At 44.1% G+C, this 27,577-nt stretch overlaps 2 protein-coding genes across 2 annotated transcripts in view; one reads left to right on the forward strand and one right to left on the reverse strand.

The window, feature by feature from the left end:
• The window catches only part of LOC119172649 (brain-specific serine protease 4), a 31,211-nt gene extending 13,053 nt beyond the window's left edge, over positions 1-18,158 (reverse strand). The window contains exon 1 of the mRNA XM_075892755.1: positions 18,023-18,158. The gene's annotated coding sequence lies outside the window, so the exon portion shown is untranslated. The remainder of the gene's footprint in view (positions 1-18,022) is intronic.
• LOC119171962 (serine protease 33) lies at positions 6,543-27,467 on the forward strand. The gene is made up of 6 exons (XM_037422877.2): positions 6,543-6,955; positions 7,993-8,087; positions 14,857-14,945; positions 18,113-18,402; positions 23,688-23,866; positions 25,236-27,467. The coding sequence occupies exons 1-6, from the start codon at positions 6,874-6,876 to the stop codon at positions 25,398-25,400; spliced, it is 900 nt and encodes a 299-aa protein (XP_037278774.2). The 5' UTR covers positions 6,543-6,873; the 3' UTR covers positions 25,401-27,467.
• The last annotated feature ends 110 nt before the right edge of the window (positions 27,468-27,577 follow it).

The raw sequence follows: 27,577 nt of genomic DNA on the forward strand, positions 1-27,577 counted from the left end.
TAAAAAGACCTGTAAAAGTTGGCTTTCCCGCAGCAACTTTTTCAAACCAGAATTATTGTTACGAGACTGCTTTTTCTAGCTCCAAGCTCGATCCCCCTTCCACGTTCCAGCGAAGGTGCGGAAGCACCACAAAGGCTTTTCAAAGTTCACTGCAGGAATATCACGCCTCATTGTGTGTTCACCCTGTGCAACAAAAAAACTGGAGAAACGAAGTAAAAGAAATGCACGTGTTAATGGTGAATGCGGAAAAAGAAAACGGTTTGCCATCTAGTTTGTGGTGGGGACAACTTTTTTGGGCAATGAAGGGAAGGTAACGGGACCAAAGCGGACATGTGCCACCGCTGAAGAATATAGTCCCACAAATGCGTCTCTGTTTCCCTCGAGAAGCTAATGAAAGAAATATATATATATTATTTTGTACGGAATGTTGTCCATAAATAGATGCTTCATGAACCCAGGAGATATTAATAGTTGTATTGCCGGATGAAGTGTCATCTCGCAGTTTTGCGCGCCTGAAAACGTCGCACGCTTTACCTGCACAAAATGGCAGGTAAAAATGGCGTCACAGTACCAGTCAAAATGGCGTATTCGTCTTTAGGCGTGTGCTCGTCGCCCTCCAGCTATTTCGACGACTCGCCGAGAAAGCTTGTGTCGAGTTTCACTCACAAATAGCTGTGTAAGCAGGCGTAGCGAATTATATGCAGTGGTAATATTGGAACACGGCTGGCATTCGAAAAGTGAGTCTGAGCCAGACTCCTTACCGGAAGGCGACATGTGCTGTAGTTCCACACCCGTAGCTTTCCCTTCATGGTCCCAGAAAGTTGTCCAAGAGTTTTTTTTTATATATATATCTGATTGGTTGAATACAAACTTGCTCGCGCATGTGCACTAACAATTTTGCAATATACCTAACACGAAGAGCTCCTGGGTTTTAAAAGAACATCTGACTAATGGGCGTTACTTCGTTGCTTCGGAGAAATGCTGATCACTCCACGTGACCAGAAGAAATACACCAGCGAAAGAACCACGGGAATGATTGCTATATAGGAATATGAATCGCGCACAAAATCATTCTCTCATACCCATCGGCATCCATCGTCATTCATTCGGAGCGTTCCAAATTTCTAATAATATCGCTTCAGTACGGTTTGTCAGAAAAGGGTAACAGTAGAGCATCGCGTTTTCTTTTAGTACTAAATTTGGTTTAGTTATTACGCAGAGACATTTTTAAGGTGTTCGAACTTCGAATACTGAAATATTTGCAATATTCGCCTTTAGACAATTCGTCAAAATGTTCCATATTTAAATATTTTTCTCGTATAATTTTGTGTTATGTTTGAATGACTGAGCAACGATTTTTACTCTACAAAATGTGCGTTTGACGTTGAAAATGGTTTCAGACCACTGATATCTCTAAACTTCAGAAGTCATATAATTGACAAAATCATTATTTTGGTTCATATATTGAAACACAATAACGATGTGTTGCTCCTAAAGACTTTGTACCTTAATCGAAAGCAAATGAGTAGCCATTTTTATGAGTCAAGTATTTTCATTCCAATTTCAGTTTTAAGAAAGAAAATAATTTTTGAAGGTCCCATGCCTTCCCATTTAGTCGTGCGACAGCCTCCTCGTGGAGCACATCATTGCCTTGTTCACGCATTAAGAACAAGGTTTACGCGTTTTAGAAACGGTCACGCTTTTTATAACCCGTCTTGCAGTTCTTCACAAAAAATGATTGCACAGCACTTATTCAGCACTTGCCCTCACTCTCAACAGAGCCGCCATGAAAAATTACAAACTACGCGAAACTTGTGACCAGACTGTGCATCTTTCAATTAAAAATGCGACCAATAATTGTTTACGTGTCAATTGGTATCTTTCATATATTACCAATTATTCTAAAAAGTGAACTTTTGTTTTGGTTGGCCGCTCCGGTCCTCTAACTCGGAGTCACCAGATGCCGAGCAGCTCGCACCCGCCACAGTGCTCTAGTGCCCAAGGTATTCGGCTGCTGAGCCGCAGGTCGCGGGTTCGAATCCCGACTTCGACGGCTGCATTTTTCGATGGAGATGGAAATGCTATAGGCTCGTGTACCCAGGTTTGGCTGCACGTTGAAGAACCCCGGGTGATCAAAATTTCCGGACCCCTACACTACGGCATCTTTCATAATCGTATGGTTGTTTTGAGACGTTAAACCGCAAATATAAATAAATACAACATGCAGACAAATTCTGCAATGCCTTAACTGCGCTAATACAAACAAGGACACATGCAACACAAGGAGAGCCATAGCTGAAGGCTTTTTTAATCATGGTAATTAAAAGTGATGTTACACTCAAAGGCTTTAAAAAATTAAATCGTTCTGTCCAGCATTGGTGCTGTTCTTAAATCTCGCGGCCACGTCGTAAAAGATAGTGTCACACACCAGGTGACCAGATTGACTGGCTGGGTATCCGAGCTATCTTATACTGCAGCGCCCTGTGACAAAATAATCGAGAGGATTAAAAGCGACGTTCTGCCTCGGCGCGTGTCAACGATTGGAAGCAAAAAAAAAATGTTAGGCTGAGATTCTTTATCAGCATGAGGTATCACATAATCTCAAGTAAGTTACGGACCGCTATGGTGAACAAGTTGTACCCCCCCCCCCCCCAAAAAAAAAAAAAACTGAAATGCACAGCATATTTCCAAAGTGAATAATGATGAGAGGGACGAAGCGTCCGTCCGTCCACCCATCCGTCTGCCTTTCTGTCTGTAGGTTCATCTGTCTGTCAGTCCATCCGTCCGTCTGCCCACTCCTATCACACTATAGAGCGCACATCATACAACTAGGTGATCATGTAGAAATGATGGACAGAACCACGACTTTGGGATCTTCGCCCCTAAAAGGAATGGTCCGTTCGTGTGTGCGTGTAATGAGAAAAATTGACAAGTCATCATTTTGTTTGCGACATTCACCACAGGATGGAATATTGTATAGTGCCACTGCCTTGCCGGCCCCGACCAACGACGCCGACTGTCGCACAACGCGGCCTCTCAAAGGCTGCAAAGCAAGTTTATGAGCAGGATGAACGGGAAAAAACTAAGCTCCGCCCACACCTTCTATGCCGCATGACTGAAGCCACGCAGATTTAATCAGACCGGCCTTATGCCGCCCAATAAAGGCAAGTGATGTAACCGGGGTGCTTGTTCCTCAAAAGGCTCATCAGACCTGTACGTCACCCACCTCAACACACTATACGTCGTCGGCAAGACATTAACTTTTGGAGGCAAGGGCTGGATCATCATTACTCATCAGCAAGTGGTGCAGGATTGCTGGACCTCTGGCAACCGTATCGAGAGGAGAATGTGGTTGTGGACCCCAATTTTCCTATTTGGTCAGGCTTACCGAAGAGCACTGCGCCCGCTGACGAAGACTGCAAACTTGTTAGTACTCTACAGTGGGTATAAAGTTTTTTTTTCCCTTTGCAACTTGTTCTGATAACTGCTCCTGGCGCGACACCCACTCGTATTCACACCGGCCATGCAACCCCATTCTAGGGTGTTTTAGCAACTCGGGGAAATTCGTTGCGGTATTGCCATCACGCTCCTATACTTTCCCTGCTGTCGTTGACCGTTTACCCGTGGAGACAACCGAACACCACAAAATTTTTCTGAAAAAAATACTGTGGGGTTGATATAGAGAGACGCCGTAGTAGAGGACTCCGGAAATTTCGACCACCTAGGGTTCTTTAGCGTGCACCTAAATTAAAGCACACAGGCCTCAAGAATTCTCGCTTACATCAAAAATGCGGCCGCCGCCGCCGGGATTCGATCCCGTGACCTGTGGGTCAGCAAGCCAATAGACAACCGTGGCATGTGTCCCACCTCGTTGTGACCTGTCAACCTACGTATTGTTACGAGGAACCTGTCTCACGGGGAATGCGATGTCACTGGAAAGGAAGACTGCTACCGAACTATCTTACCATATTTTCGACCTTGCTTAAAGTAAAAGACCCTGTAGTATGTCACCTGGGCTTGTGTCCTATGTGTATGAGTTCCCTTTCACCTGTGCTCTTGTGTATATGAGCTAGACGGGTAGTTTAAAAGAATATTCGAAGAGGTATTCATGCGATGGTTATTCCCATGTGGCATATTACTGCAGGGACCTTCAATAGCCAATACTGAAGGCGTTCCACCCACTTCTGGATGTAAGCAGAGTTTTGTATCATCATGAGAACCGCAATACACGAGAGCCCCGAGACCTTTGTGACAAAGAAAACATGGAGGTGCGTCAGCCATCTGTCGGTACTACCTGCCGATTGTGAAGTATAGTGTCTAGAAGCTATATTGTGACTGACTGCTTGAAGCGTTCACGTGACCTTGTCTCGCCAATGAGCTCATGCAGTTGTTTCTTGTCCGCAGTATATATCGCATATTTCCCTCAATGCAGTGTTAGTTGTACTGTGCACGTACTGTCTTTTGCTTACTCTGTCTTTTTTTTTCTTCATTAGCAGAGTTAAACCTTAAGGAAATGAACGTCAGCCAACTAGCCCAACTTGGTGATTTTCCGCAGACCCATCATTGAATAGACAATGAGCTAACGGACAATGTAATTCACGGTCGCAATCACCCGTGAAAAAAATGTATACAGACAGACAGAGTGACAATGAGCGCCGTATGCGGCTTCAGAGCTTCCTCGTCCGACTTATCTGGAACTCATCCGAGACTACGACGCGAAGCCAGTCAACTCCGAGGCCGGCTGCCTAAACTGCGTCATCACCGAACCAAATTAGCGCGTATGGCGCATTGCACCGACCATATATGTATGGTGCTTCCTAGATTAAGGAACCGAAAGTCTTTGCTGCGCTAAAGCTGCTGAAGTGCTCACTGTCAGCTCTAATTAGTGTCAAGGTGGAGTACTTCACCACTCCACGCTAAACACAACAGAAAAAAAGTAAGTGGTCAGCACATGACAGCACACACCAGGTTACACAAAGAACACGCCCAGAAATTGATGATACATTTGTATGCGTGTTCTTTGTTTAACTTGATGTGCGCTGTCACATGCTGCAATGTCCTACCATGTAGACCACCAGTACGTTTTAAAAAAATACGGGGATGCAGGAATGCGACTTTTTTTTTTTTTTACTGATGGAATGTAAGGACATGTTGGTGCACCAATAGGGCACCGACCACTCTTTATCGCTTAAAAGTGCCTAATAACAAAGTTCACGGAATGTACAAGTCTCCAAGCACAGCAAGTCCACAGCACATAGAATATACTATTTAGCATAACAGTTTTAGCATAAACAACGTACTGAACAATCACATATACGTGCATATATGGTGATGTTAACTAAAAGCAGAACCCACTGTGCACGCCGAGCAGTCACATAATTGTCAACATAACAGTCACATACTCAACTCAACAGTCAATATTCCCATAATTATGAACTGTCATGTATATATAAGAAAAACTAAATTGCACTAATATAAGCCGAAAATGCCACTGTATTCAAGGAAAAGTTTCAGCGCAAATAGTTCATCAAGGTTGAGAGTCAATTTTTATGGTGCAACAGAAAGCTTCTCACTCACGGTCAGAGTGTCCAATCATAGAGCGGTAACGCGGAAAATGCCGTGACACATCTGTTGTAATAACTTCTTTTTGGGCAGCGTCTATACAAATTCAAGTCACACATGTCACACATACTGCAAACAACGGAAGATGGTGAAAAGAACGCATCAACGCTCAAGATGTACACTATGAAATTCGGAGGGTGCTTGAATATGCACTGCCTGTAAGCGGTCTTTAATATCCGGGATTCTACGTGCCAAAACCATGAAATGGTTGTGTGGCACGCCATAATGGAAGGCTCCGGAAACTTCTATTATACCCTTTAACGTGAGTTGCGGCCACCACGGTCGGGATAGAATCTGCGACCTTCCGCAGAAGGTCCCAGATTCCATCACCGTAACGGTTATAGTCAACCACCGTGGCTAAGTAAGCGCTCTTTTGAACATATCAGAAATCATGCTGTGTCCATTCACTGCCTCTCTCGGATTTCTACCCCAACCTCGTAATCTAAGCAATACATCTGGTTGCAAGAGTGTCCTCTGTCACGCCGTCACGTTTTTTTTTTTTTCCTTCGTATGTTCTGTGCATTGAGAATCAGATTTCCTTTTCATATTACCAACCAGCCCAAGCGTCAACCTCGTATAAGACAATACGGTCCACATGATTAGCTCCCCGAAAATGCAGCCTGGCAAAAACGCAAGTGTTGATAAGAATATTCGTGTATAGGCTTACCGTACCCGATTACATGATATAATCCGATACCTTAACGGACGACTGAGGGTGCGTAGTATGCGATATCTTGCACAGCCGTTCATCTAATCTTTTTAACGGTCATCTCCCGTGTGAGCCTCAAAACAGTATCTAGCAAAGCAAACTTTCTTGATTCGATTGTACACGAGGTGGCACTGCAGTCACCAAACCACGTTACGCGCGATCCGTCATCGACAGTTCCGCGTTGCAGATAGCGCGGGCAAAATTGAGGGCGAACAAGCCTCTGTTAAGTGAAGCGAGGATGGCTCCCGTTAACCCACATTCTCATCCGCCCGGCCGCTCCGAGAGGTGCGTTATAAACGCTACGTTTTCCCCACTGCCGCGACGACGCACTTTCTCTCGGCGGCCGCAGCGCGTTGATCGGCAGCCCTCGTGCTCGGCCGCAGGGTCGACGAGCTCCTCACTTGCGTTGCCGATACGAGAACGCGAAGTGTCTCAATCGTTGCGTTCTTTCCGATTCCTGGGCCGTAGTCCCGTAGCTGGAAACATTCAGAAAGAAAGGAACAAAGACGTGTTAGGCATTAAAGGGGGCTGCGCGTTGAGGGATGTGGGCAGAGGGCCTTCGGTCTTGGCTTCTCGTTGTGATTGCCGCGTGTCTCCTGGTCAGTGCACCGCTCGTCGACGCAGGTAAGTGTTCGGTGTCCTACGTTTTTTGTTTCTCCGCAGCGCGAAAGTTCTACATTGTTTCGCAACAATACTTGACTGGTATCTCTCCTACGACTCGCACGTAACGTGCAGAAAGTTCGACCTTGCCCTATTAGCCGTGCTCTGGTTCCTAATTTGTTAAAGCAGTCGAAAATATTACGCACTGAGGGTCCGGAGCACGCTCAAATAAGTGTACTGGATAATCGTCAAATGATCGGCTTCTGTGAGAGCTGCACTCCGAAGTGTTATGTTAATGCACTTACGTACAATGACTTTGCCCTGTTTCTGGCTCAGTATTCAAGATTAACCAAGTGTCTATGCCAGTAGTTCAGTTCACTGACAACATGTACGTAATTGAAGGTGTTCAAACTTTATATTTTTCCCGCAATAATCTTCAATACCGGCTGCAGCTTGAATGTTTCAATTTAGCAGAAGTAAGAATATATTCTTAAGAACAGTGTTTCTAAAGCTCTTTGTGTGGCCAGCTGCGCTGTGTAACGGTCGTATCGCCATTTGGAGACTGCGTGGACAGTTCGCATTTCGCGAACGTCCCTACACGTTCGCCGCAACGTTGAAACGGGAACGGAAATGCATTAGCAAAAAGAACATCGAACGTAAACCGGGCGAGCATTCGAGGCAGTGCATGAAAAAGAAAGCGCGCCAGCTTTTCTTGTTTCGTGGCGCGCTCGGCGTTAAACAGTGTGCACCCTAAGGCGGCTAGCCGATTACCCAGCGATGACGTCTCGCCTTATGCAAGCTGGCACGTGTAGCTATCGCTCGAGGAAAAACAGCGCGGTGGACCGCGTCACGGCCGCGTGAGCGCATCGTCGAGGGCGAGTGACATTCGAAGCAAAGTGTGCCACCGTGCGATCAGGCCGCAGCTAGGCCAGTTGCGTGCGAGGTTGAACGAGTTGAACGCGCGCTTCGATATGCATGTAATAGCGCCGCATGCGCACGGTGCTGGCGAGTCTGCAAACCAAACCCGTGTCTCGTTCGTTCGCTTTCGTGTCTCGACGCAGCGTTCAGGAGGAGCTGCCGCTGCGGCCGGCAGTTGGTGCGCCGCAGCCGCATCGTGGGAGGCCGAGACGCCTACGACGGCGAGTTTCCCTGGATTGTGAGTATACGTTGGGGTTTTTCAGAAGAGATACATTTATTAATAGGGAGTTTTCGAATGGCGTACGCTAAGTTAGAGGGCGTAGCGTTTGCGTAGGGGCGCCGTATGAGTTTTCGAATGGCGTTTGACCCCACGCTGATGCACGCTCGCGTCGCCGCGAAGTGGTTATGCGGTCCTTGCGGGCCACACTTTATTTCGGATTTTTTGTGGGCGGATTGCGAACTGTAACGGCGGTTAGAGTTATGACGCACGCGCAGTGGCTGCGACCATAACGGATAGCGTACGCTATTAGAAAACTCCCTAACATTCAAGGAGGCGGTAAACTATATATATGTTGGAAGTCACGGGTTCGATTCCGGTCGCGGCGATTGATGGAGGCGTGAGGGGAGGCAGAACGCTATAGGTGTGCATATGAGACTAAAAAAAAGTTCGGGGGGGGACAACCCGGCCACGTACAGCAAGCACAGGGCGATACTGATTGGCTAACCATGGGAGAGGCCTTTGCCCTGCTTAAATCGTACTTGATAACGACGTAATACATAGAAGCCCTTGTTCTGTTCGATGTGAGTTCGTTAAATAACAGATGGTAAAAATTTTTGGAGATTCCTCCTACGGCGTGGGCCATACTCATTATGTCGTTCTGGCACGTAAAACACGACAAATAATTACTTTTGCAAGAACAGAAATCTGGGCGAGTTTATTAGAATTATTAGTTAACAGTCAGCTCAAGAAACGTGGCTGATCCCCCTATAGTGGAATCGGTGTAACACGAAAGTGAAACTTGTCTTTACAGCTTTTATTGTGCATTGTCTGAGCAACAACAACAAATTGCGAAGTCACATTACGAACGGAAAGCAGCTCAAAACTTGCAGCACACACCTCAAGCAAAAAGCACGCACGAAATTAGCATACACAGGACGAGCGCGTACTGTCACAATTGTTTTTCGTCGTGTGTCAGCAGCGCGCTTCTTTAGTAATTGAGGAAAGACCTTCGTCTTCTCCCGAATTGTGAGTCCGATAAGCGCGTGCGCAGGAGAGACCACGCTCCGTGGGGGCGGCGCTTCGTGGAGGCGGCGACCTTGAGAGCACGTTGAACGCGAGACCATCGTGCCATCTCACCACTGATAACAAAAACGGGCTGAAGTTTCGAAGCTCTAAAGACTGCCGAACGGTGTATGGTATCGTTAGCACTTCACACAACGTACGCTTTGTGGCGTAGTGGTTGACGCCGCGCGCTGAGAATCGAGAAGTTGCTGGTTCCATTCCGCGTGACGGATGGTGGCCTTGAGACTTTTTCTTTGCAATTTCTTTCTATATATTTTTCAACATCGCTTCAGTGACGGAAGTACTTCAGTGGAGACGCAGTGGACCCCGGCATAAAACTCTCGTGTTTTATGCCACCAACAGACACCAGCAAGTAATAAAGGAACAAGACAAGTACTGCATAAGAAGGCTATATTCTCTTATCGCGATACAGTTTTGGCACTGTGATTGTGATCCGCTCTTTAATAAGACATCAGTGTGTTAGCGGAACCGGAAAAAGGTGTACAGAGTGATTCTCCAATATATACATATTTTTTTCATTCGAAAGAGCCATCTCGTGAGTGTAAGCCACCCTTCTTTGAACCTTATAACCTGTGCGAAAGCTTTCCTTGAAGCTAACCTGACACCTTTGTTTTCCTCGTGATATACCCTCCTGCCCGAGCAATCGCTACACAAGTGCGCATGGCATCAGTTATTGGCGTTTGATTGCGACTGCTTCGTGCTTTGCTCGTTTGGCTTTCGATACAGGAGCCGATAAAAATGTTATGGTGTTTTTTTTCTATTGTCTTCTTGGGAGCGGGATGAGGTCTCTGTGGGCAATGATGTGGTTTTCTTATTTTTGTTTTCCATAAACATGTGTGGCTTCCGAGAATAAACGTCAGTTTGTTGTTCGCGCTCCTCTCGTGTCTCTGTTACTGCCCGCGTCTTTGTTTCTATTGCTACCTGCCCGAGTATGTAATTATCCTTATTAATCGACCATTAAAGTCACGTTAGCTTTTACTTCCTGCAAGACCTGTTGTATTGATAAGGGATCGGCCTGTAGCTAAATTGTTATCCCTCGTGTTCTTGTTATGTTTTCACGTATGGGTGGTTTCCTGCAATACGTTTCTTCTGTAAAAGCAGTGACTGTCGAGTAAACTGGATCCTTGTTACTTGTTTTTTGCTGACGAGGTGCAATAGTCAGTAACTTGTAATCGCAATTGCTGTTGCAAGCTCTGTAAGCAGCCGAACAGAAAATTTCGCAGTTTGTTTGCTGATTTGGTAAACTTCTGAGAGAAACAGCAACAGAAACTCACAGAAAAGCAAAAGAAAAAATAACGATTTAAGAATGCCCAGATAAAACTGGCTTGTTTTTCGTATGTTTCAGTTAAAAAGGGTGGAACGATGGGCTTCTTGATATTAAGAACACATTCTGCGGACAGCAATCGCTGTTCTGAACAGCTGGCTGCCATGGTGGTTGTGTTTACGATGCTCGGCTGCTGCCTTGAGAGTGGCGGATTCAATTCCGGCCATGGCGAATGCATTTCGATGGTGAAACACGAGGACAATGTTCTGCGGGATGTCGGTGCACGTTAAACAACTCCGAATAGTCAAAATCTTCTGTTTGCTTGATGATCTTATCGCAGTTTTGGGACGCAAAACTCAATATATTACAGTAAGGCCTTGATGAAGTAAATCTCCATAGGTACGAAAATCTCCAGTAAAGTTAGAAAATAAGTTCGAGACGAAAAAAAAGTGGCGTGCGTTCTCATTAATTTTCTTTCTTAGTGCCGCAGCAACCTAATTAACAGCTCTGAATGATTCACAGAAAAATTTTAAACGTAATAAATGCTGGTGTTTATCATCCCAAAACCACCATATAAATATGAAACTCTATAATGAAGGCCTTAGGAAATTTCGACCATCTGTGATTCTTTAACATGCACATAAATCTAAACACACGGTATTTTCACTCAAGGATTTTCACATTTTCACCATATCTGCTAGATAACCGTGATGGGTAAAGTTTTTAGCTGTAAAAATTGGCCCCGTACCTACATGTTTCACTGCTAATGTCGTCGGAAGACGATAGTCTTGCGTGTGGAGAGCGTGAATAAAACGTTTATTTGATGTTCTGCGCGAGAAAATTAGTGAATTGTTTTCTGGAAGCGCTGCGTTAGTCTCGATTCGTGCAGTGAAGGCGAACGAGCGCATCGAGGCACGTTAGACACGAGTGCCATCTGGCAGTTATCTTCGAAAACGAAGGAAGGCGTGCACGCCCCCGGAGAAAGATGCGCGCCTGTCTCAGAGGCGATAAGGGGTAGAACGCAAAGCGATGGGCAGGTGCCCCCACCGTGTCATCTTAGCAAAGCGTTGGAAACATGTGCCTTTTCGAGCATCGCGTTGCACTGTCAGCGCAGCGTGATAAACACTGCGGTCCTTAGAATTATGTGTGCCTTCATTAGTATAAAGCCACATATACAAAACATCGAGGTGTTGTTATGGTGTCTCAGATATGCGCAATAATTGTTTTTAATTGACAATCTCACAAGTATGAATGCTGAAGCTTGAGCAATATTGGTAGGCGCTGCGGATGGGATTGGACATTTGAGGTATTGTTTGCAAACAGACAAATGTACAGCCATACAGACACACCAAAATTTTGGCTTTGAAGGTCCCCAAAAAAATACTATATATATCGTCTTGTAAAATTATACCTATAGTCGTAAATGTACGGCGCGTGCACGGAACCATATGCCCCTTGAGTGCTAGTAGCCCCTTCCTAATCTTAGCACGCTTTTTTCATGACATGGTAGTACTGAGGCGAAAAGTACCAAAGGAGCACTTTGAACGCGAGTGATAAAGGCCAGAAAACTTTGGCACCAATGTCTTTTCCTAATTTCTTATCTCAAGAGGTTTGCATGCGGGAGGTTTACTTGGGATGTTCACTCATCATTCGAGTCTCTCCCGTGCAAACAGGAGAGCTGGCAGATGGGAGCCTCCCCAAGATTCGTGCAAGCTGACGTTGCGAGGCCTAGCTCCTTTACCAGGACCATCCCTTTCTATTCATGTTCTCGTCTTCCTTTCATATGAGGCTTGATTGCGAGGGCATGGCTTGCACAGATGTGATATGCACGTGTAAATGAATCGAACCACCGCTGTCAAGCGTACAGCAGCACACGTCGGGCAGAAAAATAACAAAAAAGACGCCATCAGTAATCTCTATGATTAGCATGCACAACCTCTGAGGATACAACCCGGCGTCAATGCACGTGCTTGTGCTATCGCGGCTGTGCGGGATAGCTGTCTCTTCCATGGGCGACCTGTTTGAAACTGTGTGGTAGTGTAAGTTCATATCAAATGTCGCGTGGTAAAAAAACTGTTCAAAACGACCATACTTCATTCAATTTCAGGCTGATGGGCTTGGTTGACACAACAGAAAAATTCATATCATCTCAATATTCATACGATTCATGATCGCTTCACCAAGGTTCTATGGTATTATATTCAGCAATAAAAAAAAAAACTCACTGTAATGAGCGTGGTTAGAGATGCAGAGTGGAAAGGAGGAGCCGCATTTCATGCTGAGCGTCCACACGCAGAGGATGGTCAAGTGCATATGTAGTCGTCCTTTTCCTATGTGAGAGGCACTGGGTGTGATTATAGCCTTTATAGCTCCAAAAGTAGAGGGGCTTTAGGCTTACTTTCCGCTTTCTTCTCTCACTTTTTTTCCTTCTCCCTTAAAGGACATTCAGCTGGGCTCCCTTTCGGATGCACACACACAAAAAAACTTCTTTCCCGAACAAAGCCGATTTCTTTTTCTTTCTTTTTAGTATTCCTCTGCTCATCTCACTGTGATAAATATTACGGCTTCTTTCCTACCTTCAAACTGAGACTGTTACTCGCGCATGAACCATAGTGTTGGTCACGGGGGCTGAGCGTTAGGTATGGAGTTCGATTCCACGTGTGTTTGAGCATTCGTCTTATTTTTCTTTTTTTTTCAAATGGGAGAGGTATTTCGAACTTGTGTTCGGTTATTTTGTTGCTTAATAGTGATAAGAAGTTGAAAACAAAGCTAACCTGTGCAAATCATCTGCAGCAAGATTTCATCTAGAGGGTGCAAACCCGGCTGCATCGTGTTAAGAGACGTGGGGAGGGGGATGGGCAGTGCTTGTTTCCTTTGGATAAGGGGGCCGGTGACGGTGAGCTTGAGGGCCCCACCGCAGTGGTCTAGCAGCTAAGGTACTCAGCTGTGGACCCACAAAGCATGGTATTGAATCCCGGCTGTGGCGGCTGTATTTTCGATTGAGGCGGAAATGTTGTATGCCCGTGTGCTCAGATTTGGGTGCACGTTAAAGAACCTCAGGTGACCTAAATTTCCGGAGCCCTCCACTACAGCTTCTCGCGATCATATAGTGGTATTGGGACGTTAGAACCCACGTATTTATCAATGGTGAGCTTGAGGGGGGAAGGTGGCCCTTTTGCGTTAACTTTCCTTCTGGCACCCATGCAAGTCACCTAAGAAAGCATTGCGCACCATAGTACAAAGAGAAAGAAGGGAATTGAAATATGGAAGGAGAGTTCACCCTATCGGTCTGAATACTAACAGACAATCAACGCATAGCCGGTCTAAGTAAACTGGCATGTAACGAGCAGAGTTAGCCTCCATTTACATCACACTCAGTGTTTCCGCTCAGAGTGGTACCGATACTGAGCTAAGCCTATCGCTACTCCACTTTGCTTCCTCTCCTTCATTGGGTATTCGTTTCAATACACTCCTTAGCTTGAATAGGCAACGGTGCCAGAGAGTGATGAGCAGTCTAAGAGACGGATCGACGAAACGCGTTCAATGTCATCACTTTCACGCTTGCTAGATTAGTGGGGAAGCACAAGCGTTTACTCAGCATTACATCATTCTTATAAATAATCGCCCAATGTCTACTGTATATAATTTATCACGCTCTTCAAAAGTCAACAAATGAAAAAATGGGCAGGGGTGGGGAAGCAGGAAGGAGTTCTGAAAGGGACAATAATGTAAAAAGCTGTCACCTTGGAACAACAATTTATTCAAGAACAATTGTCTGTCATAACTTTCACCGTTATAAGTTCATTACTGAAAAAAATGAAGGTTAAGGTTATTATTTTTACTCTTGCCCCAAAATTTAGGCAACTTAACTTTATTTTCACGCGACCGTTTGCGTCACGTCAAGGGAAGGGGATGGATAGAGGCAGAGACAGTAGCGTTCAACCTCGTGTTGCGTATGTTCGCAAGTGTGCTTTTATGTGCGCGTTTTGTATAGCACAGCAATACGTGCATATTTGTGTGGGAAGGAACAGCTTTAAGCACCGCACAGCTACACGAGAAGTTTAGTTTGTACGTCGACTGGTTACCCCTTTACCAACGCGGAGAGTGGCACCTGCAGATGCAGGACACTCCGAGACATAATACTGAAGTGACTAACACCTAGGCAATAATTAAGTGCAGGTGTGAAGCACTGTCACTTAAATATTCGTTAGCTCATAGTAATTTTATCTTGTTCTGACAAGTACCGCGGTGCGACGAAAAAAAAAAATGGCAGTGGTGATGTAGTTGAACAAATCGCTACAAGGTGTCACTACCAGCTCTGCCGCCAGCGTCGACACCTCTGGTGACTCGTGAAAGCGTAAACATCAAGAAGACTGCGAACAAAATAAAATGCTGTGGTGTCACGCGCGTGTGTTTACTGAGTTTCCTTGTGCATTACAGGTATCGTTGAGAATAAATGGGCAACATGAGTGCGGTGGCACAATTATTGGAAAACGGTGGATACTTACAGCGGCCCACTGCCTGCAAAGGTGAGTTGTCATTGTGTTCCCTTCAGCTTTTCGTTTCATATCAGAAAAGCATGTATGAGGTTTTCGCTGCCATTGACATGCACGAGGTGGTCACTTATGAAAGGAAACAAGTTAGTGCATTCTTTTTACCAGACAGCTGAAGGCGCCAGCAAATGATAGCAAGAGGAAGAGATATTATTTTCTTGCGCCAGCTAGAGGTGGTCAGAATAACTATAGGCACAACCTATCAGGTGCCTGCGAAGCTCCCCCTATTATACGGTGGCGCAAAAAGTGAGCCCTGCCATGCAACGTATGCTCCTTCGCGGTTATCTTGGCTGTCAACAAATCACTCCAGAGAGATGCTCTTCCGCTTACTGACACTTGCTATAGCCATCTTTCACAGCGTAAAAATATTTGCGAAACCATACCCTTCCCGCAGCTACTGCTTATTATAAGCTGAACCATACTTTTGCGTTGTTCTTTCATGAGCAACGACCTTGTACACTATTATTATGGCCTTGGGATAAAAATTCAGCTAAAACGTCCAGAATAGGAAATGCCGAAAAACTAGGAGCATTTATACGTAGCACTGAACTTTCAGAATCGCATTGAAACCATCTTCACAGTGAAAAAAATTATAGGACTACTTAAACACCACTCGGACGTCGCAAAAACTTGCTTTCTTTTGTGAAAAACGAATTTCTCTGTGCCATATCGCACCGGAAGCAGTTCTGATGGCCTGAATTTCATGGTAAACTGAGATAAAGATAGTGTAGCACGGTAGTGAAATGTTTAGTCCTACCTCGCGGAGCTCCTTGTATTGCCATAATCTAACTGTTTCTACCCTCCTCCGACTTATACGAGCAGTGGGGGTGTGCTACCAATTTTTTTAGCTGCCTCAGATCAAGTTAAATATTGTATCTTTACTATAAAACAACAGAGAAATGTTGTGTCTATTAATGAAATCAGATGTAAAACAAGTGAATAAAATATGTAGACTACTCGTTACGTATTCTACAGATCAAGCTTGTTGTTGTTCCATTATGTAAATTCGTATATTAACACTAATTCCTTGTCCGTTGTTTTTAGTTTGGCTAACAGTGCAAAAGTAGGTAAATTTTTGCACATACAAAAAAGACTGGTGATACCATGATGCCCTTAATTGTAAAATGACCTTGCTGATGTCTCACGTGAAATTTCTGAATGCTCATAAAGCTAATTAGGTTTTTAAAATTAAACTATTTCAGAGATTCGGGGATGTACCCTCCCATATATTTATAACGCAATACACAATATCAAATACATTGAATATTACGTATAATGTAATATATTTATATTATAATGTCAATTAGTGATTAGTCAGATAACATGGCATCTCATCGAATGTTTGCCTTCTTTCGGAAGTGATGAATTGGAAAATTACTCTGCTTGTATTGCACCAAAGATAGTATTGAACATTTACGACAAAAAATGAATACATATTCGATTTCCCGCAGTAGGCCCATGTGCTCAGATGTGAGTGCACGTTAAAGAACCCCAGGTGGTCGGAATTTCCGGAGCCCTCTACTTCGGCGTCTTTCATAATCATATGGTGGTTTTTGGGACTTTAAACCCCACATATCAATCAATCAATCAATCAATCAATCAATCAATCGATTTCCCGCAAGAAAGAACATCGCCTGGCCTATAGCTCTCAGATAACTTACCTGCTAAAAGTACAAAAGTCTGCGCATACAGCAGTCCTCACATGTCTCATTAGCTGTTCTATGTTAAACCTGCGTCAACATTGCAACGTCAATACTTGATCGTGCACTGTGGTACGCTTGCATCAACATGTTGGTTCTACTTAAAGACGTTTATGGAAACACTCAATTGTTGTTTGTTCATTGCCGTGGTCATGTCTGTGTGCCTAGGTTACATCGAACCTGAGAAATTCATGTTTTTACGTGCCGTAAAATGATTTTTTTTTGTTATCCGGCGTTGTTGTGCTCACCTGAACTGCTCCTAATGATGTGCAATAAACTTTGCATAGTGTTGTAAAAAGTTGTCGAACATTTCTTTCTAATCAGTCGCATAAGCACAGTGGCGTAGCACGCCGACACCATTTCCTCTCTCACCCTCTCCTTAGTTTTTCGCCATGGCATACATAGCGAAAACAACTATATTAAAAAAGTGCCCCCACTCCTCCGAAAAAAGTATTTCTGCCTACGCACCTGCATATGCAGCATGATACGACATTATGATAGCTTAAAAAACTGTCCTTGATAAATAATTTTTTTCTGAATTTTTTAGCTAATTACCATCGCACGGCAAGTGCAACAAGATCAAAAGAAAGCAAGCAGTGACTACAAATGCCCACTACTCGTTTACTCTTGTTCGCTTGAACTCTGTTCCATTTTGTTTTTCTTTTTCCTTTTTTGCTTGAAAATTATTTTACAAAACGAGCGGCGCATTGAAGGGGCACATGAGATTGATAACCATAACGTCGGATGACTAACTAGCGTCTTGTGAACGTGATACTAAATCGAGGGTCCAATGCTTGATCATTAAAACAACGGTACAAACGTATTTACCACAGCAAATATTTGAACAATCGCCTCGCCAAACGCTCGTGACGTGAAACCTTTGGACTAAAATGAGCTAAATTTCATGCTCTGGAACCAGGCCATGTGATGTTTGTTGAACGAGAACTATATGAGTGCTACCGTGCCACTTGCACTGTTACGATAGCAGTGTTCTCTTTGATTTGGATGTATCATTTAGGGGTATAAACATGACTATTTCACTATTGTATCTATATGTTTCTATTTTTATGACATCTACACTGACACGTATATGTGTTTTAAAGTATGTGCAAAAATGTCAAGCAGCATTATGACAATACGGTTTGTAATTCGAGAGGTTCGTTGTGTGAAGACCGAGAATGCGAGACCAAAAATGCATTGAGTTAATAAATGAAACAGTACAATGCTGACCAACAATTCGCGCAACTTTAACTTCCTTTGTCTTCGCGTTTCGTTATACATTGTTGCATCGATGGTGCGCTCTTGTACAAGCACTTCGTGCGAGATAGCATGCGTGTATGTATTCATCCTCACCATGTATTGGGGTTGTCCATGGTAAAGAAGATCATCGATGAGATGAAGCTGCCACGTGATGGTTCTTGACGTGGCGTGATTCCCTCGCAGGGCGACTCTGCGGAACTTGCGAGTCCGTGTGGGCGAGTACCACTTGTACCAGGCGGAGTTGGGCCACTCGTCACTGGACCTGGCACCAGAGAAGTTGCTGCTGCACCCCATGTTCGGCCAGCCGAAAAGGCTTAGCAACGATATCGGCCTGCTGCGGCTCGCCTCGGACATCCCGCTGGGCGAGTTCGCCGTGCCGGCCTGCCTACCGTCGGCCTCCGACAGAAGCCTCTACGCCTCCGGCAAGAACGGCACCGTTGCCGGCTGGGGATACGTCCGGGAACTGCGGCTCGGTGAGCATCCAGTGCTACTGCACCTCGTAAGGACGGGGATTCCCCGGAGCTGCAGGTTCGAGCGCGAGTGCGGGCTTCCGGGTTTTCCCAGCCGCCACACTTCTGCAAGGATTTCTCCTTGGGGTGATTCCCCGGAACGCTATGGCTTTATGACGGTGGCCCCGGCAGGAGCTGAAGGTCGATATATTCATACCTGTTATCCCGGAATTTATTCCAGTTAGGCGATGAAAAAGGATCGCTCGACTGTTGTGGTCACGACAGGTGCGCTTAACTCGGTGGTTTGTGAATGTGGGAGACGTTAAATCTGGAAAGTGTATGGCCGTTCAATAATGTAGCGTCTGTCACTTTCCGCAGTTCAACCAACCTGTTATAGATAGGCACACACGCAGAGCATGGACCTTTATGGGAATCAGCTACTGCGCATTTAAAATTCTGACTTAACTTCCAAGAAAGATACATATATTTATAAGAAAATCTTTAAAAAAATCGGAGAATTCGGCGAGCTTCTTTAGTTAGTGTTATGTACCTCTTTTTGTCTGAAAATAATTCTGAATGCTAGTCAGCAGCGCAGGAAATGAAAGTTTAATTTCATACAACATGTGCTGAGAAGGTGAAATGAAGGCTGTGACTCCCTTCAGTATTTATGAAACTTGTCATAATGAACCTAGATATAAACCATGAAAGTTCCAAATGTGTGTGACTGTATTCACTATGAATAACTACTGTTATAGAAGCATTTTTGTGAGAAAAAAATGAACGTCCTCTATCAGTTGCGACAAAATCATGGAAATGCGTTTGACCATGCCCTTTTTTGATAATAGATAAACATTTCCGTGCATATTCATAAATGCGTTGTTTTGTCTGCACCTTGCAGTCACAAAGCAGTCTTATCAGTAAGGTCAAGCTCCAGTTCCATCGCATCTGGTTTTCTATACGATACGATTCGACACGTGTGTAACGAACCGCTACCGAATGCAGTTTTTTTTTTTCCCTTTCGTAATCCGGAAGGTGTGACTGTGGGAAGAGCGCTCGCACCCTAACGACTCGTAAGCAAACCGGTTAGCGCCGGTTAAAGCTGCTTTCGATCACGTGTCGTCCGTGCGGATGCAATTGCAGCAATGCATCCGAATGGGATTTTCATATGTTAAGAGCCACTCGTGGTGCGGATTTGCGTCAGGTATGGTAATCTCATATCTGGTGGCACGAAAAACAATAGCTGCTTACTGCGTTTATTCAGCACGCTATAATATCAGCACTGAGTCACAAGAGGAAAACAAACACATCTGCAGTTTGTTTGTTCATCTTGAAGACTGTTTAGTTCATGCAACAGACTATAATGATCGACAGGGCCCTATGACAAAGCGTGGTCTGCTCGACACCTCACCTGAACGGCTCAAAATTAATGCGATACCCACGTTTTATAGATCCAAATGGGTCTGGTTTTTCATGACCTTGCTGAGTTACAGGAGTGCAGGTAAATGTTTGGTTTGCCAAACTTGAAGACAAAAATAAAAAAAAAGTGTGTGTATGGGGGCACGGGGCAGCTATGCACTATAGTGGTGTGAAGCGGCAGAGCTGATTCTTTTGCCTTCCTTATTTCGCTTTTCTTTCCCACCTCTTCCAATACCTAAGTATACAAAACTGTGCTATACTTTACTCTTTTATCTACCGCCTTTCCTTCACTTCTTTTTCCCACCGATTGCCCCGCTGCGGTGGTATAGTGGCTAAGGTACTCGGCTGCGACCCACAGGTCGCGGGATTAAATCCCGGCTGTGGCAGCTGCATTTCCGATGGAGGTGGGATTGTTGTAGGCCCATGTGCTCAGATTTTGGTGCAGGATGAAGAACCCCACGTGGTCGAAATTTCCAGAGCCCTCCACTACGGCGTCTCTCATAATCATATAGTGACTTTGGGACGTTAAACGCCACATATTAATCAAATTACCCTTTCCCACCGATTACTATACGGTACTTTATATGGCTATGCTTGCTGACCTTTTACCCATCTCCTATGTTTCTTTGTATTCATTTCTCTATTTCTTCTTATGTCTATCTAACTTCTTCTACTTCTTCCACCTCTCTCTTTCTCTTATTATATCTCTCTGCACTCGTTATCTCGCCCCTATATTTTTCTCAGATTCTGCCTAATTTTTATTTTTCACTTTGTCTTTCATTATTTCTCTTTCTGTCTTTCTGCTCGTTGTCTCGCCTGTCAAAGTTAATATATTACTCGCCGAACAAATCAACGCGCATGTGTTAGTAATGAAGGAGAAAGTAAAGAGAAGGCAGGTGCTAGGATTGAGCGGACGCATTAGCCCGGCTTGAACAACTTCGCTGTTAAAATGTGCACCACCCGCATTGATACAACGTGCGAGATTACAGCGCAGGTGCTTCAGATATAGCGCCTTGATTTTGTGATAGAAATCAATGTGACTGCTGTCGACAGGTTTCTGTCGTCGCTGTCATGTTCAGTATAAAGTCTAAATCAGTAACATCACCCGCGAATCGCATGTTCTACCCACGAGTGCTGGTAACGAACGAGTTTGAAGCAGAGATGAAGCGAGGCGGCTATCTCCATCGCACAGAGGGTGCCTTCAATAACATCGCTCCACGTGTGAGGCCTGCCATCGGCTGCACCTCAGGCAGAAAGTCAACTTGCCTCCAGGCTTGAAGGAACATGAAGGGATGCAGAGGTAGGAGCGCGTGGTTGTGTAGTGCAACGACTCTTAGCTCGACCACAAAGGTGCAGTCGCAATCACTGGCGCGCTCGTTATCTCGGTCGACATCAGCAAACAGCTATTCTACACGCTGTTCTTAAAGATCACCGGTTCGCGTTGAGAAGACAGACTGCCCTACAAGCGCTTTTTTTCGTAAAGCGACTTTTTTCGCTCTTATTAGAATTTAGCGAAAATATGCCAAATGGGACATTGAAGAGTTCGCTGCTAGCCTTACTTACTTCATATGACTGTACAATTTGTTCCGTTCATTACTTTGTCCTTGTGGCGAAAATGATACTTTTTAGGAGCTTGCTCGGCAATCTCGGCAAGCGGACGTGTACGCCAGTGTTGCCATTGTACACTTCTACGGTCACCGCTAACGGCAGTGAATATAACAATGCTCACTAGATGGCACGCCACTACCCAGGGCGTATTATGTAATACTTATCACTAAGTATTAGGGCTTGGTGGCGTTAGCCACCGCCCGATCCAAAGGGTACAGCCATATCAATCTACCCATCCATACATCCATCTGTTAGGGAGCCTTCATGTGCGCGTCGGAGGACGCGAGGCGGCACAGACAGAAGACTCTGCCCAGCTCACACATGAAGTCTCCCTACAATGCGTTGGTCGGTTCTCGATAGCGCGTGCACTTTCCTGCTCACGACTTTGTCCACTTCGCTCTCGTCGCTTCGTAGGCCCGACAGAACGGGACATGTTCATACGATGAGTGTTACGCACGGGTACCAATTTCCCCCCCAAGTCCCCTCACCAGTCTGCTCTCAGCCCCGTTGAAGACCACCTGATAGCTTCACGTCTACCATTTATGAGCGTTATACGTTTCACTCACGGCAGCAGCCAGTATAGCATAAAACAGCAGGTGGTTAACATTGCTGATCGGCGTGGCTAACACTCTGCATTGCCGGCTGCGAAAAGTGCCCGACAACGCTGCCTTTGGCGTACTGTACACGTCATGCACCGGCTCGTTAACAAACCTTCCTACAGAAATGGTCTTGCCAAGAAACACCTGGGGCACCTCCGAGCAAGTTCCTCGATCATCATTTACTTTGCGGATATGGCGGTGATTTTTTTTCTTACCACGTCCAATTGCTTCAAGTTGTTCAAGACTTCAGCCTCTTTATTGTAATTATGATCGCACTGAAGCATCCTTGGCATGCAAAACAATGTCACCAGCTGTGAGTTCTAGTTCCTTAACACAAGAAAAAAATCACAGCTTATTCATGGACTGAAGGGTGATGAATGGGGCAAAGCGTCCATCTGTCCATCCGCGCTTCCGTCCATCCTTTCGTTCTTGCTTCTGTCTGTCCGTGTGATCGTCCGTATGTCCGTCCATGCATCCGTCGATGCTTCCGTCCGTGCGTGCGTCGATGTGTCCGCCCATGCGTCCATCCATGCATCCGTGCATCCGTCTGTCCGTGCATTTGTCTGTCTGTCCGGCTGTGCGTTCATCCATCCGTTCATCTCCAAGTACCATTTCGCATCTTTTCATCATGTATTCTTTATATAGAAGTACCGCCATCTAGCGAACTTTCAAGGACTAAACGAGAGGTGGCTGCCTATTACTACTACTACGACGACGACGACTACTACTACATACATTGCAGACGCACGACCTACGGCATAAGGAGCTTCACTCGTAAAATAGAGAAAGTGGTAGTAATTTGTTTTTAGGCCATAGAAACTATTAGGGCGTATAGTGCAAGCACTAAGCACACTCCAGCACTCTTGTATATTGTGTAGTTGATTGGCTCATGAGAGCACAGCTAAAGGAATTGGCCGTTCAATGACTGCTTCGACTCGTTCGAAATGGTTTATGCATGACCAAAGGGACGAGATAACACTTTCGCTTCTCGATCAGCTTGTCGACATGGCTTCTTTGACATGTCACTCTGAGTGCGCAGTATTGGTTGAAGCGATGTGTGAAGGTGGTTTAACACTATAGATTGCTAAGAGGTATTTATGATTGCTTTCAAAACTCTGCAACTAAGAACGCTGCTCACCACAGCTATATATGCGCTGACCTTATATAGAAAAACGCTAATTACGTACGGTCAAGTTCGAGCAAAAAATCAATTTAAAGGTAAAAGACATGCACAGGTGCTCAGACATGCACAGGTGCACAGGTGTCATAAAGCCTGTATTTGCACAGTTCTAGTGCAGTTTTTAGGAGTGTGTGTCAACAAGCGGTCTTCACAACAATGTTGTCTAAGGTTGAATCGGACTGTATTCCTTGGACAGAGCTACTTGCAAACTGGCTGGGCCAAAATCAACTCTCTTTTCTTCATGTTTTTTGTAGACCATGACATAAATACTTTTAGTATTGTTTACAAATATGTTTTATTCTAGCCATAGTCAGAAGCAAGAGTGATACACGATGAGTAACGTCGAGACCTTCACAAATACGCTACGTTTCTTCTCCAAATTGAGATAGTTTTATATGCTTGTTAAATGCATGGTGTTAAGCATAACATTTTGTCAAAATAGCCTGTTTTGAGAAGGACATTCTTTCTACATCGCTCGACCAAGATTAATATGCTTCAATGTGCAGACTCCTTTAAGGACGAGAGCCTGAGTACATACATGACGGACGTGCTCCAGAAGGTGGAAGTGCAGCTTATGAGCAACGGCCAGTGCAATGGACTCTACATCGAGGCGAAAAAGTCCATCCGGGTCGCCAGGGAGCAGCTCTGCGCTGGGCACAAAGAAGGCAAGAAGGATGCCTGCACGGTAAGCGCATGAAAAGAGCTATACGAACATAAATACGATGCAACTAAAAAAAGCAAAGAATATGAACACAAAGAAAACAAACGAGAACACAGCCGTTAATGAACATTCTGTAGCGAAGATTGAATTTTACTGTCTGAGAAAGAAAGCTCTATTGGATTTTAGCATCAACCACACAGATAGCATCAACGCGAAAGAAGTCGTTGTCATTTCCACAGGATGGCCACATCATTCTTGTCTGCCTTACCCTTTCCGCGCAGTATAAACTGCGGTGTTGTGGCATTGCGTTGGTGAAGAAATAATCTGGTAGCTCTTGGGTTGGGTGCCAACGTAACCTATTAGTAGGATTTCATGCAAAAACCTTCTTGCTTACTGATAAGCCGCAGTAATTATTAGGCATGTTTTACGCTGAGACGTGTATGGACTTACTACTTCATTCTCAATTGTAATGGTTTACAATAGATCGTCATACATACGAGCGTATGATGAAATACCGATAATATATATGCAAATAAAGTGTTCAACTCACTAATGAAATTACCAAAAGTAACCGACCCTTTAATCAATATTGTTAAAAGTCGTTATCGATAACGATATAATGGTATGGTTCAGAAATGATATCGTTATTTTTGTTTAGTTGTCTGCGCGCGATTTTTATACCAAGGGAAACACCTCTCGCTCCGATGAAGCAGGTCTACGTTCTTCAGGTGTGGGATGTGACATTGGCGTACTTTTACAAATTCCATGATACGGGTGATTGACGTTCTTGCCAGTGCTGCCAAAGGGAGGTGTTTGCAAATCGAACACTTCAATTTTGTGCCTGCCACTATGATCCATGCCACCATTTTCGCTCCGGGCTATCGAAATAGCATCTTGAATACCTGCAAGATGGGAAGTGATTTATGAAACTAGTTAATATATTTATTCGGCATTGGTTAATTAGATATTCTGTACTTCTGCAATCTTTGTTGCCTCTTTTTCATTGCACGAATCCTTTTGTCTCCATCCGTCTCCCCACCTTTCCCCTGTTGTTTTTCCTAGCGTATGGTGGTGAACCAGGAGATTCTCTTCCAGTTTCACACCAGCCTTTTCCTAATTTGTCCCTACATCTTTCTCCTTCATTATTATGTCTACTTGTGACTACTGTGCTGTATAATTTACCTACTGTGTTTTTTGTCCTTATTTTAAGAAGGAAGCATATGACCCCACGTAATTCACAATATAAGGATTGAGTGAATGTTGTCTTTATTGCTATATCAATGTCCTAACAAATTGTCGTTAATGGAAAATGTGGTATGATACCTGTGCTGAGAGCAAGCAAAAACAGCAGTCGTTCAGATTGGTGCATCTGACTTTGCATTCAATGCCGCAGGGTGACTCTGGCGGGCCCTTGATGGTCCTGGCAGATAACACGTACGTTGTCATCGGCGTCGTATCCGGTGGCATTGGCTGCGCTCGGCCGCTGCTCCCGGGACTGTACACTCGCATCACATCCTACATGCCGTGGATAATGAGTCACCTGAGGAGCAGCCGCTAGTGGCCTACCAGTCCGTAGTACGAACAACAAGGAAACTGCGCTCAGCATTGACTGATGTTGTTTTTATCCAGATCCCTTAGAGCACATTGCTGTTGCCAAAGAATTCAAATATCTTAAGCTATTTATTGCAGTGTTTTGAGTTAGAGTGTTTTATGAATAATGTTTACAAAAACTCGCCATGTCGTGAAAGCTTTGTTAAACAAGAACTGATCGTCTAGGAAAAAGTAGCGTGAACGTAGCACAAGAAAAACAACAATCTTGGCTGATGTCGCAAACCTCGCAGTCCGCAGAAAAGTTTGCTTATTCCCTGACATCAAACAAACATGAAGCTCAGAAATGTAGGAAAAGAAGACGAATGAGTCAACATGTCTAGGCTTAACAATGAGTATGCAAGCTGAACATGGTGGATGTTTTAGAACCGATATTAAGGTGCATAAAAAGGACATCCAACTAATAGAAGCGTTGGACTATGCAATCAACTTCAAGGGTGTTTAAATAAAGTGCCGCTTTCACATGGATGAATCTAGCTTGATAAAGGCATGTCCTCCTTGTTTAACATGTGTTTTCCCCGTAGCCTGCCTGCATCATACTAATTAAGGGCAGTTATACAGCAGTCAATGAAGATTATCTAGGCTTGAAATGGTGTTTCTAGCGAATGTGCATAGTATAACGTTACTCTAGTGTTCCCGAAGAATCAGCAATTCTTGCTCTTCAGCATCTGTTCAGCATTTGTCTTCCGAAAAGCCTTATGTTTGTGTTTTGTTTAATATTCTTCGGCACCTACTTTCTTTCATCGCTGTTATTCTTTCATATTTTTGAGCAAATGTCTGTGTACAAAGCGTGCAATTCGCGAGATACCTCATTTATGCTTCGGCAAGAACCCTTGTGTGTTTTGTACAGTCCAATAACACCCATTGTCATTGTATGTGTGTATGTGTGTGAAGAAACTAACATTTTATTGCTTTATCTCATACCTTTGATTTCAATGCTTCCATCTTCTTCTTCACATCAATCATGTCATCTAGCAGAATTTAGCATACCTTTTAAACATTACCTGTTTGATCTCAGACCACTACATCAACAGATATTACTGCAAGCCTCCCTTATCAATAAACATGAGCGCATGTATTTGGTCCATATATGCAACCTTTATATAAAATAACAGAAAGCATGTGAGTGAAATGAAGACAGGGGGGGGGGGGGATGACTTCAGAAGTAATGCCGCAAATTAAGTAACCAAATGTTGTTGCATCACGAAATGGCAGGCCACAGTCATGCACATTTGAATAAAAGGCTACTATGGGTGATAATATAAATGTTATTACCCATAGGTAGGTTTTTTATGTAGGTATTTTGGACTTGATACTTTTAAAACTTTCTCGTATGCCTCGGCAGTAAACTTCCAAGCCTCCAAGTGTTCCACTTCAATATTCCTAATTAAACCTAGAGATCTAATTGGGTTCTTTAAATTAAGCATTTGTGCCCTATTTTACCTCTGCATGTGTACGTAAAGCCATCTCAACTTTTCCCAACTCTGTATTTTGATTTCAAAATAACATTTGCAGTGGGCCATTACTTCTTCTTCAACCTATTTATTTGCTATTTTTGGCGGGAATATTGCATTTAGGATTATGTGCGTTACCACGTCCATCACATGAAACACATAAAACAATGTCTCGAAATTTATTTTGACAACAAAGAAATTAAAGTGGACAAGCGTTTTTCGGGATGAAGAATGTAGATACGCACATTGTTGAGGTTGTGTTTGCAAAATATCTTGATCAATGTGTTTTTGTTTCGAAATGTTTTTTCAATCGGTGCACGAGAGTATCCCTAAAGACTTAGTACAACGAACTCCAATACGTGTTTATATTTTTTTATAATACGACAATTTTCATGTAGAAAAAAAAATGCACGGGTGATATGTGTGTGAAACATTCGAATTCATTCCTAACTGAAAATCGTGTTTTATTGCATAAGGTGATCACTTCAAGTTAATTTCATAGTTTGTTTGTGCTGAAGTTTGCTGCAGCTACAATAAAAGTGATTCCGATTCGTACAACAAAAGTTTCACCAGATATGCAGAAGATATCGGGCTGACGAACGCTTCAACACACACACATATATATATATATATATATATATATATATATATATATATATATATATATATATAT

The sequence above is a fragment of the Rhipicephalus microplus genome, chromosome 4, assembly GCF_043290135.1.
Source record: "Rhipicephalus microplus isolate Deutch F79 chromosome 4, USDA_Rmic, whole genome shotgun sequence".
NCBI lineage: Eukaryota > Metazoa > Arthropoda > Arachnida > Ixodida > Ixodidae > Rhipicephalus > Rhipicephalus microplus.

Excerpts from the sequence above, each read along its gene's own strand:
- LOC119171962 (XM_037422877.2), top strand. The coding sequence starts at position 6,874 with ATGTGGGCAGAGGGCCTTCGGTCTTGGCTTCTCGTTGTGATTGCCGCG. Across the intron at positions 8,088-14,856 it reads ACGGCGAGTTTCCCTGGATT|GTATCGTTGAGAATAAATGG; the intron begins GTGAGTATACGT and ends TGTGCATTACAG. Across the intron at positions 23,867-25,235 it reads GCAAGAAGGATGCCTGCACG|GGTGACTCTGGCGGGCCCTT; the intron begins GTAAGCGCATGA and ends TCAATGCCGCAG.